This window comes from Mus musculus, chromosome 3 (assembly GCF_000001635.26).
Source record: "Mus musculus strain C57BL/6J chromosome 3, GRCm38.p6 C57BL/6J".
In the NCBI taxonomy this organism is placed as follows: Eukaryota; Metazoa; Chordata; class Mammalia; order Rodentia; family Muridae; genus Mus; species Mus musculus.
Genome location: NC_000069.6, coordinates 8,541,467 through 8,558,104, shown reverse-complemented (window position 1 = coordinate 8,558,104; position 16,638 = coordinate 8,541,467). Strand labels below are relative to the sequence as shown.

The window sequence follows — 16,638 nt, the reverse complement described above, 5'->3', positions numbered from 1 at the left end:
GAAATTTAGATAAACCTCCATTTCTAAGAACAGATTTTCAGGAAGTTTGGTTGACCTACTGTTTGGAAACTTTACAGCCACAATGTGAAATGAACACTCCTGATGTGTTATGTGACTTTAAATGAAAATGTTGGGGAAGCTAGTGATGTCACCAGCCTGTGGTCCTGGTCAGAGAATTTCTCAGTGACTAGAAAATTCCAGCTGAGAGCTGTGAACATAGCTGTGAGTCTTTGGCTATGAAGTTTACTACAGAAACTTCTACAGAAACTGTCTACCAAGTTCACTAAGGACAATGTCTTTGGAGTTCATAGGACATTGTCTATAGAGTTCACTAAGGATATTGTCTATAAGTTCATAAGGATAATGTCTATGAAATTCACTAAGGACAATATCTATGAAGTTCTCTAAGGACTTTCTTCTTTAGTAATGTCTATTTCATTATGAATCTCATACTTAATTTTTCAGTTATACTTAGAAATCCCAAATCTATAGTAGCTAGGCCCATGCATATCTAAATTTGTAAAAAGAACCTCTTCAATGTCTCCTGCCACCACTCCTCAAGGGAAATGTAGTAGTATTTTGATACTGTAAACAGTACTTTTAAAAGAAGACATCTTTGAAAGATGGCTTTAGAAAAACTTCTGGTCCTCTGCAATATGTGACATACAGATTTCTTATTGAAGCCAAGAAATGTGAGGCTATTTCTTTTTTTTCCTTTATCTCTTAGTTCCTCTTTAGTGGCTGTAGGTATAAAATATCATAAAAACAGTAACTAGATGACCTCTGGTAATAATTCTATCAAATCTCATTTTCTAAGTTTATTTAAATGCAAGATGATGTTGGCACTATCAGGGTCCTTTCTTCTTATTAATGGTTATGAGCAAATGGTATAAACAAAAGGTCAGAAATAAGTTGGAAGAGCCAGTAAAAATTCTGCTGTCATGCATCAAGATGCTGGTGGTCACGGGACCAAGGGAAGCATGGAGCATTGCCTCTAATGCCTATGGTCAGTGTTCAGGGACTGTAAAGGACGATCAAATTCAGCTGAGGACACACTTTGGTCTGGGAAAGGCTTGCACTCATCTCTACATTCTTCTCTCTGCTTGCTTTATAATCTTGGCCAAATGCAGTAGGCTCTCTAAGGTTCTTTAGATGTGGAATGGAATAACAATATTGTTTTGGTAGACTGGCTGTTTGGATTAAATGTGATAACACATGCAAAAGTGCTTGGCCTATATTGAGTAATCAATAATGGCTGGGTATAATTCCTTCCCCTTTCATTAGTTATTCATCAGACACACTCAGTAGTAACTGCTCACACCAATGGCACTTGCAAATCAGAACAACAAGAAAATGAATGTAAGTCAGAAGAGAAGAATGTAAGGTGACAACACATGTGACTTTATAATGATTAAAATTGATGGCTATATATTATCGAAATTGCCTCATAGGAAAGGAATCTTGTTTTTTCAAGGGAAGATATTTTCACTTTAAGCTAGATCATATAGTATACTGCTGTTGTCACTAAAGTAATGGCTATGACGCATTTCCTTGATGCTGGTTGGGTTATTAGATACAAAATTGCTCACTGTGCAGAGATCAGGTCTCTTCATTCTTAAGTTCTACACTTCTACTTGGTAGGTAAACCTGATGGTGTGAACTTTGCTGGACACTCCTTTGATTTTTGTTTTGCTGTTATGAGGTATGCAAATTTTACAAACTAGTTTACAAATTACGTGAAGAGGGACAAGCTGTAGGTTTCCATGCATATGTCAAAACCAGGGGCACTCCTGGATGGCTAGTGAAGATGTGGCTAGTCAAGGCAAGGCTGGCTTAGAGTGATATCAGCATATTGTGTCCCTGGCAACTGTACTGGGATTTTTCCAGGGCCTATGATACAAAGTGAAGGCTAGGAGCTCCCCAGACAGGACTTGTCCACTGAGGAAGAGGAGAGGGGACAATGATAAAGGGAGCATGGCTGTCCTAGATCTCAGTGAAGAGCCAAGGTCTGACTTGAGATGTTGGGAGAGACAGGATGTTGCTCTGAAGAGCAAGGGCCACACCTGTTTATATGTTTAAAAAGTCAATTCAAAGTTGGCTCTTCTGGTTTCTGCCCAAATCTCACATCTTCGAGGGCCTCCATGTTTTAATTTCTGTGTTGGAGCCAAGAGCATTTTTTGGGCAGAGATCTCAAAAAACCTAGGAAGAACACATCTCACCTAAAAGACCTCTGGTAAATACTATTTTTAAAAGACTGTAGCTGGGTAATGTGGTACATGCCTGTAATCTGAACTCTGAGTCTGAGGCAGGAGGATTATGAGTTTGAGTGTCAACTCTCAGTACTTAGAAGACAATAGCAGTATCTCTCGAACCTGCAGAGCTTGATGTAAAAGAGCCTCAAGGGCGGGCAGGGAGGCGAGATGTATAGGTGCATCTTTTCAGAGTTCCTATTCTTCAAGCCTAATCCAATTTCTGGAAATGGACAAAGCAAAACCATGAACAGCTACAATGTGCATTTTTTCAAAGGCAATCTTTGGGGACATGGAATGTCAGTGTGTGTGTGTGTAGTGTGTGTGCTCATGCGTGCTCACATGTGTCACATGCACACATATACAGAGGGTTAATAAGGAAGGCCTGAGGACTCTAGAACATGATGAAATAATAGTCCCTCTGCTGTTCTTGCCATGCTCCGGATTTCCCTGTAGATTGTGTTACATGGAGAAAATGGGCCTATGATCAACATATATTTTAAATTTAGTTTTTGTATTAAATATATATATATATTACTTTAAAGAAATGTTTGTTAATTTTATATTAAGATCAAGTAAAACATCAAAAAATATAACAAGGTACATATTAAATATGTACGGTTACTTTTTCCAACACAACGATTTGTACCGACGTCCTGCGCATTTGAAACCAGCCTTCCTGAGTCATGTGGCGGAGTGTTTGACAAGGGCTCCGGTGCTCATGTAGGGCTCCTTTACTCCACTACAGGGCCAGGCCACCGGGCGCTGAGCAACCTGAGGCTGGCTGTCCTGCCGTGGTCCCCAGCCCAACCATGGCTCCCCAAGCTCTGCTGCACAGGAATGTCCCCTGCTTCGCCCTCTGCTGCTCTTACCTTTTCCTGCAGACGTTCAATGATAGCAGCTAGATTAGCCTCACGGTTTTCCTTAATCTGTTCCATCTTCAGGATCAGCTTCTCCTCCGCCATCTTGCTGAAGTTGTTGTTCTCCTCCAGCGCCTTCTGGAGCACCTCTCGCTCGTGCTCCCTCTTCTCTGCCAACTGCTTCAGCACCTGAGCCTCTTGAGACTGGGGAGGAAACACATCATTTCATCCTTTACCCATCTCCGGATGCCACTTACTCAGTGCTGGACCAGATGCTGCTGCAGCTGTGAGCAGCGCTGTCCACCCTGTGCATTCTGGAGACCTCAGCGCTTCCATCAGAATATGTTGGTGGGACACCGCTCCCTGAAGTGATCACTGTGGAGGTTTTGGACAGAGCGTCTTAGGAATAATATTAGCTCTCATAGAGGAACCATTCTGTAGACTATCTGGCCAGTCTTTCCTTTCCTTTTTTAAAAAATAAGATATTGCTAAGGATTTATGCAACATGCAGTGTTAGAATGAACCAGCTGACCATAGCTTTCTGTGGGAGCCTGAAGAAGATGGGAATGGCCTGGGGCCTGAGTTTTCTTTCTCTTCTGCCCTTTTTCCTGCCCTAACATTTCTGACTAAGTATAGGGTGGGTTCTATAGGAACTGCTCAACTTATTTTCATCAAATTCACCTTTTCTTGTTTTAGACACCTGTCCTCCCTTTGTCCCAGGTGCTGGAGATGTAGCTCTGAGGTAAGGGGCACTTGCTGCTCCTGAAGGGGACTGAGGTTTGATACCCAGCACCCACATGGCAGCATACAATTGTCCTCAACTGCAGTTCAGGAAATCCATCGAAGTCCTCTGGCTCCTTGGATGCCAGGCATGCACGCGGTATACAGACAGACATGCAGACAAAGCACCCCACACATAAAATACATTCTCTGTAGAGAATTGAAAACACTTATCCAAATTTAATGACCTCTTGGCCAAAAAAGAAGAAAGCCTTGGTCGTTGCTGCCACTCCTCACTGTGGTCCTTCAGGAGTGAGAACAGAGACATTGCAGTTGGCTGTGTCTTGTGCATGCTCTCTCTTCTTAACCTCAGTAAGATGTATGGCTCTCTTCAAGTGTCATCACTAGGGGCTTGATAATGGTAGAGATTATAGTATCTACCTGCTGAGAACCATTTCCAAAGTTCTTTAGTGGGGCCAAGGAATCTATACTTTTTATTAGTAATTCCAGAGTCTATTGCTGGTAGGACACAGTCTACTCTTTACAAGACACATTGCCTGTCTCCCTGCATCCTTTAGTGCCAGGATTAAAGGAGTGAGCTGCCATACCTTGCAGCATTAAACTCTCTCTCTCTCTCTCTCTCTCTCTCTCTCTCTCTCTCTCTCTCTCTCTCTCTCTCTTCCCTCCCCCCAACCCCGCCCCGTCCACCCAAGCTCAAGAACACGTGCCCTCCCTCTGCAGGTGTCTGTGGAGGTTAGAGATTACTGTTGAAATGTAACCCAACACTGTTTCTCTGTTTTATTTACTCATTTATTTTCGAGATGTGCTCTCTTGTTGAACCCAGAGATTGTCACTTTGTAGACTCGCTGGCTAGTGAACCCCAGGATCCACCCATTTGTCTCTGACCTCAGAGCAATGAGGTGATCAACAAGTGCCTAAATATTTGCATGGATGCTGGGTATTTGACTTGTGCAATAAGCATCCTACTCACTGGGTAATCTTCCCAGCCATGGAGCTCAACATTTAAACTCCTCATTCTTCACTAGAACACGGCTCAGGACTCTGGAGCTCTCTCTCCATAACTCTGCTAGTGCTGAAAGTCAGCCTTAGTGCCTACTTACTGCGGCTTGCTGACAAGCTCCTTCTGCTTATAGCAGCTCTGGTGTCATTCCTTGGAGAAAAATCAATTCTTTCCCGAAAATGGCTTATTCTTGATCTTGTACTACCCAGGAAGAAGACTGGTTTTGAGTCCAGTATTTATGTCAGTGCACAAATAAGCAGTAAGTTCAGAAAATTCTACAAAGACTTGGCATAAAGTGAGTGAGAAGTTGAACAGTGTCAGCACATGATCTAAATAAGTGGAAGCATGCTTCTACCTTCACCTGGAGTAAAGCTCTCACCGTGTGCTCAAACAGTGCTCCTACTGTGTGTTGTGGCTGGGCAGATTAGAAGGAAGGTGGTGGGCTGTGTTAGTTTGCTGGATGGAAATTGGTAAAGGCTGCTGCATATGAATTGTTCAAAGGTGAGTGTTTGGCCTCAAGGACCTGGCTGAGAGCACGTTTCTGACACAGAGTCTCTGAGGATGGAAACGGAACCTTGGGCAAGATAGTGGCCAGCTGATAGGCTATAGAAGGAAGTTAAGGAAGATAGAGTCACTCACAGGTGGCATCCCGGGAGATGTCACTCTAGCTCACGGTTTGAGAAACTGCGGCACATTGCTGGTGGACACCTCTTTTGAACATTCTCATAACGAACTGAGCACCACTGTAATGAGTCTGTGAGAAGCTCATGAAGGCCCAGAGATGAGACAGGGAGAAGAGTTATTGTCCATGTAGGAACACTTGAACATTTTGCAAAGAGGTTAATTAGTGTCTCTTACACCACTGAGTCTAAGGGTTTAATTACCACACAAATGAATTGAATGATAAATCTGAGTTAATTGGTCTATAAAACTCACTTTCCTTTACATACACGTAAGAGATTTAAGACTACACTTTAGATACACTGGTTCTCCATGGCTTTTGAAATACACATTCTCGTGGTGCCCCTTCATCTTGCCCCCACTCATCATTTAGGGCATATTACTCAATACTCAGAACTATTCATCAAACACCAACTCTCTTAGTTCCAAGATGCCTTTCCACAAGTAGGCTGGATGCGGCCTCTGTGAGCTTCCGGCTTTCTGCTAATGCTGACAGAGCATCATTGACCTGGTGAAGGCACAGAAATACGCTGAAACATGACAGTAGAGTGTAGCTGTGTGAAATCGCATGAAGCACTCACTACATGCTGAAAAGCCAGGAGCACAGAAAGAGACACAGAAGAAACTCATCGTATGCCTCAGATGGGTTTGCTGTGATTCCCTTACAGGGGCAGTCTGGGTGATCATCCCTGCCAAGAAGACCAATTGGAAGATTTTATGACCACGAAGCACATAGGCTTCCTAAATACTCAACTGTGACTATATAAAAACTACCCTCTTTCCCTTATATTCCATCTCAAGTGCCATTTACAAGTTATGATGCCAGTTGCTGATGACAATTCCCAAAAGAATACAAACTTGTATGACCATCCAAATAGACTGATTGGAGGAATGTCAGTATGAAACGTTGGAGTATTGCAAAGCCAGAACCTAATTAAAAGTTATCTCAGGCTCTTTTGGGCCTTTGAACAGTTATTATCCTTTGTTGTGTGTGACCTCACCGGGCAGTGAGGCCTATAACAGTTTTCTCTGCTTTTCTGTGACCTGCCACCAGTATATCTGAAGAGTGTCTTGGTTTATGATTCTGTTTGCTTTGCTAATATGAATCGTAAGGAAACTGTTACCATATTTTGACCTGGTTTCAGAAGAAATCAGAACTATGTACCCAGCCATAGTTGCTCATAGTTGACTCGAGGTTAAACCCTCACTACCTCCACTTTTAGGAGAGATTTATGCTTCTGTGTGGCGACAACGTGACACTGGGAGAGAAGACCATGTATCTAGAGTTATTGTAGGAAGTAGAGGCTCCTCCCCATAACGGCGGAGATCCAGCCTCTCGAGAGGGTGGGCGACTGTGTAAACTGCACCCAGTTCTGACCCTACAGAGGTCATGGCTTGACAAATGCACAACTTCTTAAGGGGAAGGAATGAGAGTGGCCACGCTAAAGCTTTAAAGGTACAGATGGAGATGCTGAGGTGACCAGGTTTGGATGCTAATGAGTCCCTTTCACAGTGTTTCAGTTAGAGCAGGGACTCTCTTCTCTTTCAGAGAAAAAGAGGCTCATAGGTCATTAGAACTCATTGTGCAGTGATGTTAATACAAGGATTAAGTGGGGAGCCTTTCAATTCAATTGATTTTAGTATATAGTTTTGTCAAGCTTATACGTATCATTAAATTTACACCATTTTTCATAATATTAATGTTTTAAGCCAGTTTTAGTTGGCCTAACCTACTTAGACATCTATTATTCATCAACTTGTTTATTATCTGCATTATGATAAAGACTAATTTATATTTCAAATATTTATAAAGTGTACTAAGTGACAGAACTCTTTCCTTTGTAAAACCATTTGCTGCACCATAATCCTGGCAAGGCCAGAGCTGGGTGCATTTTAAGCCAGGAATAGCCAACCCCTTATGCTGCTCCTCATCTGTCTGCAGAGGGTTATGTCCCCATTGTGTGACACAGGACATTTTACTAGTCCTTTGTATAGGTGAGTGTTCTGGTTCATTTTTATCAGCTTGGGAAGAGGACATCTCCATTGAAGAATTTCCCCTACTAGATTGGCTGTGAGCATCTTTGTGGGCCTTTTCCTGACTAGTGACTCATGTAGAAAGGGCCCAGACCACTGTGGTGGCACCACCTTGGGGCAGATGGGCCTGGGCTGTATAAGGAAGTTTGGGTAAGAGAAGACAGAGTTTAGATGACTTGCCCAAAGGCATCAGTTACTATGTGGAGAGATAGGTTCAGCTGCTGACATTGTAATAATCATGTGTTCTTGGATGATTTGAAAGGCACCTTTAAACTCTGTAGTCTGCAGATAATGAGACCACAGGTTGCCTGCACTGGGTCGTGAAGAAAAGAGAAGCCATTAGTCATGAGGCTGGCACAGCAGAGTGTTGGAGGCGCGCACTGGGGATGTGCGCAGGCACACTGGGGACGTGTGCAAGCCTCATTCTGAAGCTTCTCGCTGTGTGGATGATGAATGAATGGGCATCACGCCTGGCTGGCCAAAGTGTCCATGTCATTTCCCAAATGTGGTCAGTTGCATTAGGAAGAGTTTAATTTCAAAAAATAGACACTGATTACCAGAGGTCCTTTATTTAATAAAGGAGACGAAGTAAGAAAAAGTTACATTTTATCAGCGTTTTTATAGAGCGTTAGTTCTGGCTGGAGGGAGTCTGCAAGGTGCCAAGCTCTCCTCCAGATGGTCAGCGCTGTGGCAGTGTGCGCAAGTGGCCGAGGGATGCTGGGAACTTGCCACGCTATCTAATTCACAGCATACCTGATCCCCCGTGGACATACTTGTTCAGCAGCCTTCCAGCCCTGACTTCAGAGAGCCCTGTCTGCACAACTTGGGACCCCAGGTCACTGAGGGCTTTTGGATTCCCAGCGCCAGGCTCTAAATACCCTAATAAATGGGTTTGTGTTTACAAAGTCCTAACAAAAATCACATGTTCCACCTCCGTGCTTACTTGGAATTAGGATTACGGCAGTTTAGTGAGAAAATGCTTACTACCTTACGATAATTAGGGATATTGATTAGCAGTAACAACTGACTTTGTTTATAACAATAGCAAAATATTAACACACATGTAAATGTTGTGCGATTTCTGGGCAGAAGCTTTAAAAGTTTGTAAGATATGGGAAAGGAAATAGGCCCAGGGCATTGAGACGTGTGACTATGGCTGAATCCTATTTCAGCACCTTTTTAAAACTTTTATTTATTTATTTTTAAGATCTAGAAGCATTTATTCTATGCGAATTTTTTTTTACTATCTCTTTATGGCTTACATAATAGAGTCTGGCCTAGCTTTCCTCCCCACTCGTCTATCCACTAGTTTGAAACCACAGCCTTCAAAACACATGTTTTATGTTTGCTTCTGAGTATCCTTAGTTCTGAAACCATTTGCTTGATTTTTTTTTTTTTTTAGTCTATCACAATCTCCAGTCTTCCCTATCTATCTAACACCTCTAACACCATTTTTTTCTAGTTTGCCTTTTTTGTTTGTGTGTTGTTTTCCAGATAGGGTTTCTCTATGTAGTTCTGGCTGTCTGTCTTGGAACTTTCTTTGTACACCAGGCTGGCTTCAAACTCACAGAGATCCTCTTGTCTCTGTCTCCTGAGTGCTGGGATTAAAGGCGTCCGCCACTGCCGCCGCCACCACCTGGCTCTAATTTACCCCTTTAAAAATAGAATTTTCTTCAAAACTGTGCACTGGTTAACACTAGGAACTGAAGAAGGTTTTTTTTTTTTTGTTTTGGTTTTTTTCTTTTCTTTTTTTTTTTTTTCTTTTTCCTCTGTTGTCCGTTCCTTGAACTCAAAGCCGAGGTCCTTTAAAGCTGTGCTGCTGTACCCGCGGTTCCCCTTGCCTCCCGTGCTCACTGCTCTTGCCTCCCTGGCCTTCGTGATGTTTCTCAAACACCCCAGAACCTTCTGACTCCAGGGCCTCTGCACCTGCCACTCTTACTACTCGAACATTCTACCCTTGTGATTTGTTCCCTCGCTCATGCCTGATTTTGTGTTATATGCTACGGTCTGTCCCTTAGCGAGAGGAAACCTCTTTAACTTATTTCCTAGAGTTAGAGTTAGGGTGAGTAGCAGGTCCTAGATAAAACCTGTCATTTGTGTGATTTCTATTTCAGCAGATGTTGTTTGGAAACTTATTGCCTATAATTTTTCTTTGGGATGGTAGTATGGAATACACTGTTAATATAGCTTACATACTGTTTCCTTAACATGGGAATTTTAATTTTTTACATTTTAATTTTGTTGTTCACTTAAAAGTAAAATTTGTAGCAATATAGTATACTGTTAACACACATATCTACCTTCATGAAGTCTAATGGAGGAGATGGTTAAATAAGTAGTAATGCAAATAATTATATTCTTACTAATCATGCCAAGTTCTGGGAAGGGAGAGCTGGGAACTTCTGGTACAGCAGAGCGTTAGAGAGCTCAGGCCTAAGTCACAGGAACGGGATGTGAACAGAGACTACAAGAAGCCAGGAAGAGAGTGTGGGGCCATAGGTCCTAAATGTGTCCTGTGCTGGTTCTGATAACACAATGAGGAAATCACAGCAAGGGACAATCTCTATTTTCCAAACTCCTATGCAGAGGTAACTTCTATAGATATATTTCAAAATGTTGAAGCTCAGTAATTACTTGGAATCAATTAAAAAAGCAGATGTTAAGTTTTCCATTCCTTATAGAAGTTGTTTGACCTACTAGCCCATGGGGCTGCTCACTTGAGTGGCTACTGGCCACAGAGGGGCCGTACGGACTGAAAGTCACCAGAGGGGTAAGCCACGTTGTATACTTAGAGCAGTCTGAGCAGCTGGATGACGGTGACCTGCATGTCCTTGCCGGACAGTCTCTGGGATACGTCACTTGCTGAAGACTGTTTAAGGAGAATGGACAGTTTTTCACACGAGTGCTAATTAAGTCAGTACAATCCAATAGAAAAACAAAATCAATGGCTGAATGTTTAAGTTAGTACTTTCTCTTAATTAGATGTCCTTTCTCCTAATTAAAACTCTACTACCAGAACATAATTCACAAGGTGATTTCTCCACTGAAAAATTTCCAAATTGCACAATAAATTTAATGAGATACACCATTTAAAAAAGGTTCCAAAATATTTTTTTCTGAGTATCAAAATATTGGCTGATTCTTTTGGTCAGTGTCCATTAGCTACACAGTCAATTTCTAGTTTGATTTAATTGTTTAAATAATTGTTAATAGTTTACTGCTGTCAGGATGTAGGAGTTTTACAAGAACTATTAATTACTTGCCTCAGGGACTTTTATAAGTTTTATAAATTAACACCCAGTTAATTTTTATTATCTCTGTGTTCTTTTTTCTTTGGCCATTTTCTGTTAATTAGGTACAGTAGCTGGAAACGCCATCAGTGTACTAATCCTTGAAGCTGAACTCTGCTTTCTGAATTTTAATTTTGGGCCAGACACTGATTTTATATTTTAAGCGCTCTCTCTCTCCTCTCTCTCTCTCTCTCTCTCTCTCTCTCTCTCTCTCTCTCTCTCTCTGTGTGTGTGTGTGTGTGTGTGTGTGTGTGTGTGTGTGTGCTCCTTGTGTAGAGCTTCCAGGGCTGTGCTGTGCCCATTATATAGAAGGTGCCTCTGCCTAGTGAGTAAGAACTTAAATTGCCCAGGGTGCAATAGGCACTGCAGGGCTTTAGACAAGATAGTTGATTATGTCTGTAAGTAATACCACAAGAAGCAATGAAAAAGTTAAGTTATTGCCTGGGTTAATAGCTTACTTTCTCCATCTTAAATCTGAATTTATAACAATATTAATAGATTATAGTGTTTAATATATTGATAGATTTTTTGTAGACAACATTAAGAGTTTCATTCATGTAATAAATATAATTTATATTTATATAATTCACATGATAAAATGATATAATTTATATAATTTACATAATTGAACTGTGTGTATGTGCAGGATATCCATAGTGACCTCATGAGTCTAAAATACATCATGATAAAGCAAATGGAAAATACAGTTCAAAGATGCTTTATATCAAAGATGCCTGACAGGAAAATACAGCCCATTGGAGCAGGTACATCTAGACAGAACATCTTTAATTCACAGATTTGCCAGCATATCTTACTGCTCTCATATTTTTCAAAATATTTATTTTTAATTGTATGTGTGTGTGGTGGGGGTGGGGATCAGGAGTGGAATGTGCACTTGGGAGTGTATGTGCACTTGAGAGTGGTCTGTGCACTTGGGAGTGTAGCTTCCTGTGGAAGCCAGAGGTGAGAGTCCCTTGAAATGGATGCTTGGAATGGAACTTGGGAAGTGCTCTTTACTGGGCTTTCCAACCTCTGCCCTCCAGTCTTAATGTCCATAGTCTTTTAGTATCCTACTGTAGAGAATTGAAGGTGTTCAGATCGTGCAGGCTCACTCAGGTACCATTGTCTCTTGGAATCTCTGATTGAACCTCTCTCTCTCTTTCTCCCCCCCCTCCCCCGTGTGTGTGTGTGTGTGTGTGTGTGTGTGTATCTGTGAAAAAGAAAGGAAGGGAGCAGAGGGGAGGAAGAAAAGAGAGACTTTAAAAACCTGTGACTTTGAGGCCACCTGGTCTACAGAGCAAGTTCCAGGACAGCCTATACTACATAGAGGAACCCTGTCTCAAGAAAACAAAAGAAGCCAAACCAAACCAAATTAAACCAAACCAAACCAAACCAATCCAGACCAGACGAGACCAGGCCAGACCAGCCAAACCAGGCCAAACAAAATAAGAACAAGAACAACAACAAGAACTACGATGACGACAACCCCCCTGGAGAAAGTTACCTTTCTTCGCTCCTCTGCAGCCTCCAGCTTTTTCTGAATCTCCTCCAGAGACAGGTCTTTCTTCTTTGGAGAAGCTAGAGTTCGTGGAGCTTCTGAGATGGGAGATGGTGGCTTCAAGATCAGCTCAAAAGCCTGGCCAGAGGCCCGCTTGTTGATCTGCTTCACCTCCATGTCTGTGGAAGGAACAGCAGAGTGTTAAGTCGGCAGCTGAATCATGCAACTGCTTTAATGTCATGGAGTGCAGCATCTGCATAAATGCTTTTGATCATAAATTTAGGAAATTGTCATTTGCAGCTATGTAGATAAACCTGGAGTGCATTGTAGTGAGAGAAAGTCAGAAACAGAAAGACAGAATTCCTGTCCTCATAGAGCAGAGTGTAAAATGTCTGCCAAGTCTGATGGAGTCTGCGCAGATGCTGGCTAGATAGTACAAAATTTCATCTAGGCAATTAAAATACGTTCATGAGTCTTCTAGTTCGCTTTCTGTCACTGTGACAAAACACCATGACAAAAACCAACTTGGGAGGAAAGGGTGCATTTGGCTTACACTTCCACGACACAATCCACCACTGAGGGAAGCCAGGGCTCAGACTTCAGCAGAAACCTGGAGGCTGAGAGTGAAGCAGAGCCCATGGAGGCACGTTGCTTCCCGGCCTCCTTTCTGTGCTTTGCCCAGCTTGCTTTCACATACAATCCAAGATTAAGGGTAGCACCACCTACCGTTGGCTGGACCCTCCCACATCAGTCAGGAGAATGCCCATAGACACGTGCACATGCCCGTGTGGTGGGGTCAATCTCCAACCGAGGCTCCTTCTTCCCAAGTGACTGTGGATTGTGTCAAGCTGACAAAACATCCAACCAGTTCAATGTGATTTATAGTGATGATATATTGTGTTATGTTTATGTTTAAAAATTATTAGAATGTGCTCATTGTACAAAATGTTGGATGTGGTTATGAAATTTTCCAACTTTCCTATCTAGTGCTTTGTTTGTGTTCACACTCCATTTCCCTCCTTTGACTTTCTCTACCTCCTTCCTCCTAGTCTCCTTCTTCCCAAACGTTGTTCCTCCTCCTATATTCACATCATGTGTGTATGTATAAATATATATATATATATATATATATATATATATATATATATATATATATAACCATGTGAAAGGAGATGAGACATGTGTCTCTTTGAATCTGATTTACCATGCTAATAAGTGATCTTCAGTTCCATCAATTCTTGCAAATGACACTTTTTTAATGTAAATGAAAACTCCATTTCATCAGCAGTCTACACATTTTTAATCTACTTTCTCTGATTGGATTCTTGCCACAAATACATGATAACACATGAAATAAGCATGTGTTAGATAACTTGATTTAGCCATTATCAATGTATATTGTATTTCAAAACATGCATACTGTAGACACATTCAATTTTAATTGTCAATTAAACAATAAACAGAAAATCACTAGCTATGTTTATCATTGGCTTATGTTTATCATCTACTGACCATAAGGAGATCACCAGACCTTCACAGTTTAATCATACATTGTATGATTAATAAGTTGATTGTCAGACTTTCGTGTTTTAATCCTGTGCTATCATTTATAATCTAAAATAATTTATAAAATAAAAAGTGATAGATAGGTAGTAACTTGGAGGACATTTATAACTTCATAGCTCATATGTAGGAAAAGGTACTGATTTCTTTAAAACTTCATTGGTCAGTCTTCAGTTATCACTGAGTGCTTTGGTGTGACCCTCATGCCCTCTGGTCTTTTTTTGCAACCAAAAACTTCTTAGGATTAAGATACTGCTACATGTTACTAATATTTCAAGTGTGGATGTCTCCTGGTACCGTCCAGGGTGGTTCCAAGATCCCCAGGAGATTCCCAAACACTCATGGCCGAATCTCTTACTCTAATACATGGTGATTTTTTATTTGAGCTCTGGAAAGAGTCCTTCCCATTGTCTGTACATTGCTCAGATAATTACTATCCAGATAGAAATACAAGGCCAAGTGAACACGTTCGAAATCTGAGTGTCTCTACTGAGTTTTTCGAAGTGCCGGCCGTGATGTGGAGTTGCCTCTTCAGCTTCAAACAGCTCCCACAGATGTGCTTTTCTGCCTAGTCCCAAAGCATCAGAAGCCTTCCTATCCCTTGCGTCCCAGGCATTTAGGGTTCTCCTTGGAAATCATTTGTGTTTTAAGACTCATCTACCGAGCTCTGAGTCCCAGGAAGGCAAGGACCATGCTGAATTCATCAGTGGGTCTCAGTGACAGCACAGATTTTAGAGTCTCTTAAGAAACAGCCAGATTCCTACTAATAGCATAATCTGACAGAGAGTTGACTTGTTAGCTCAGTGAACTTCCAGGAAGTGGGCATGCTGTGTGCACTCCGGTGGAAGTTTGGTTGCAGGCAGATTGCTTAACTGTACACAGAGCTAACTAAGTGCTCCTGAAAAGATAATCAGCCCTTGTAATGCTTGTGTCATATGAACAGAGCTGGAGGAAGAGTAGCTCTAAGTTCTGAAGCAGGCATTAAGACATGGAAGGCTGAGAGCTTGCTCTTTGCCATCTTTTACAGGATCTTTACACATGTGGGAAGGCAGAATAACTGTGAGCCTATCATGCATCCAAATGCCTCAGGTACAGTTGGTACAGTTAGTGGCTCTCTTTTGATTACATTGGCTGACTTAGATGAGGTTGATACTAATAGTGTTGATAAAGACAGAGCCATAACTGGGTACCTCTTAGGCATCAGGCTAAGACATGTGTTATTCTCTCCCCAACATCCCTAGGAGGAGAGAGTAAATGATGTTCCGGGAGCCTATGGACCCTCTTGCCTGAGGCCCCCAACACAGGGGAAGATCCAGAAACCAAACCAAACTAACCTAGTCACCACAATTGGGATAAAGCAAACCCCAAACCTAGAACTTCAGTAAAGTCAACTTGCAGCCTGGCACAGTGATGCATGCCTTTAATCCTAGCACATTGGAGGCAAAGGCCTGAGCATCTCCTGAATTTGAGGCCAGCCTGTTGTATACAGTGAGTTCCAGGACAGACAGGATTATAGAGAGAGATCCTGTCTCAAAAACAAAACAAAACAATAACAACAAAAAGAACAGCAAACAAAACAAACAAAAACAGCAAATAAAGTCAACACTTGTTGCAAATGAGGAGACTTACTTAGCTTTCTTCAATATGGTCTCTAAGTTAACCTTGAACTTGCAATCCTCTTGCTTTCAGACTTCTGAGTGCTGGAATTTTAAGTCTGAACCAACATGGGCAGTATTGCTATTTTCTTCTTAATCCCTCTTTGCTTGTGACCTCAGTCACAACTTTATGAATTTGATTATTCTTATTAGCTTGCTTACATTTACCCACAAAATGTGAGACTCTACGAAGACAAACAGCGATGGTGGTAGATTTTCTCTTCCTTTAGTGGTCTAGGTAGAAAAATAACTTCATGCAAATTAGAATGTAGTGTAGTGTGTCTCATGATTTGAAAAGAAAAACCGTAGACATTCTGTGGATTGACGTGCTGGTGAGGATGCTCATAACAAGCCTGCGTGCTTCTTACAAGGCATTTATGAGCTGTTAATCAGCACCAACTGATTAATCAGTCTAATCACAACCACACTGCTGTGAGCAGTCGGTCATCAGTAAGGCCTAATGGCTGGGCACAAATGACCAACCCTGAGATCTAGAGAACACTCATCTAGTTACATTAGGAGCTCTGAAAGGGGAGCACATATATCCAACTCCTGCAGATTATGTAGCTAGAAGCGTCGGTGCTGCAGGGGACTCACCGTCGTAGGTGTAGATGTTGATGTTGCGCGGCTCCGGGTAGAAGCAGGAGCAGATCAGTGACAGCATAGACAGCTCCTTCATTTTTTCCTTGTAGGCTGAAAGGGAAGATTCAAGATTAGGGTGCTTTTGTTTTCAGAATTTCCTCTTTGATGCCTATGCGAATTCGAACAATAATTATAGCATTTTGCAGAAGGCAGGCTGCTTGGCTTGGTTTTCCAATGAATGAGAGACATATTCATGCTTGCAGGGGGACAGGAACTGCATAGGTTAAGTAAAAAGTGAAAGTGAGTTAGATTAAAGCAAAAAGGCCTTAAGATCCAGTAGGAAGAAAGAGGAAAACAGGGAAAACAGTGATAAAGGAAATGGAGGACATGAGCAGAAGTATGCGCATGCGCATTCTAATTACTGTCCCTATGAGTCCTGAGGAGTCTGCACATCAGTTCGGGGCCAGCCTGGTCTACAGAGTGAG

The 16,638-nt window shown here is 41.8% G+C and overlaps 1 protein-coding gene across 1 annotated transcript in view; it reads right to left on the bottom strand.

The window, feature by feature from the left end:
* Positions 1 to 16,638, bottom strand: part of Stmn2 (stathmin-like 2) — a 52,078-nt gene that overhangs the window by 3,500 nt on the left and 31,940 nt on the right. Inside the window, exons 2-4 of the mRNA NM_025285.2 lie at positions 16,169 to 16,264; positions 12,360 to 12,532; positions 3,122 to 3,313 (exon numbers count right to left, since the gene is read on the bottom strand). Of these exons, the coding sequence (NP_079561.1) occupies positions 3,122 to 3,313; positions 12,360 to 12,532; positions 16,169 to 16,264 (461 nt within the window). The remainder of the gene's footprint in view (positions 1 to 3,121; positions 3,314 to 12,359; positions 12,533 to 16,168; positions 16,265 to 16,638) is intronic.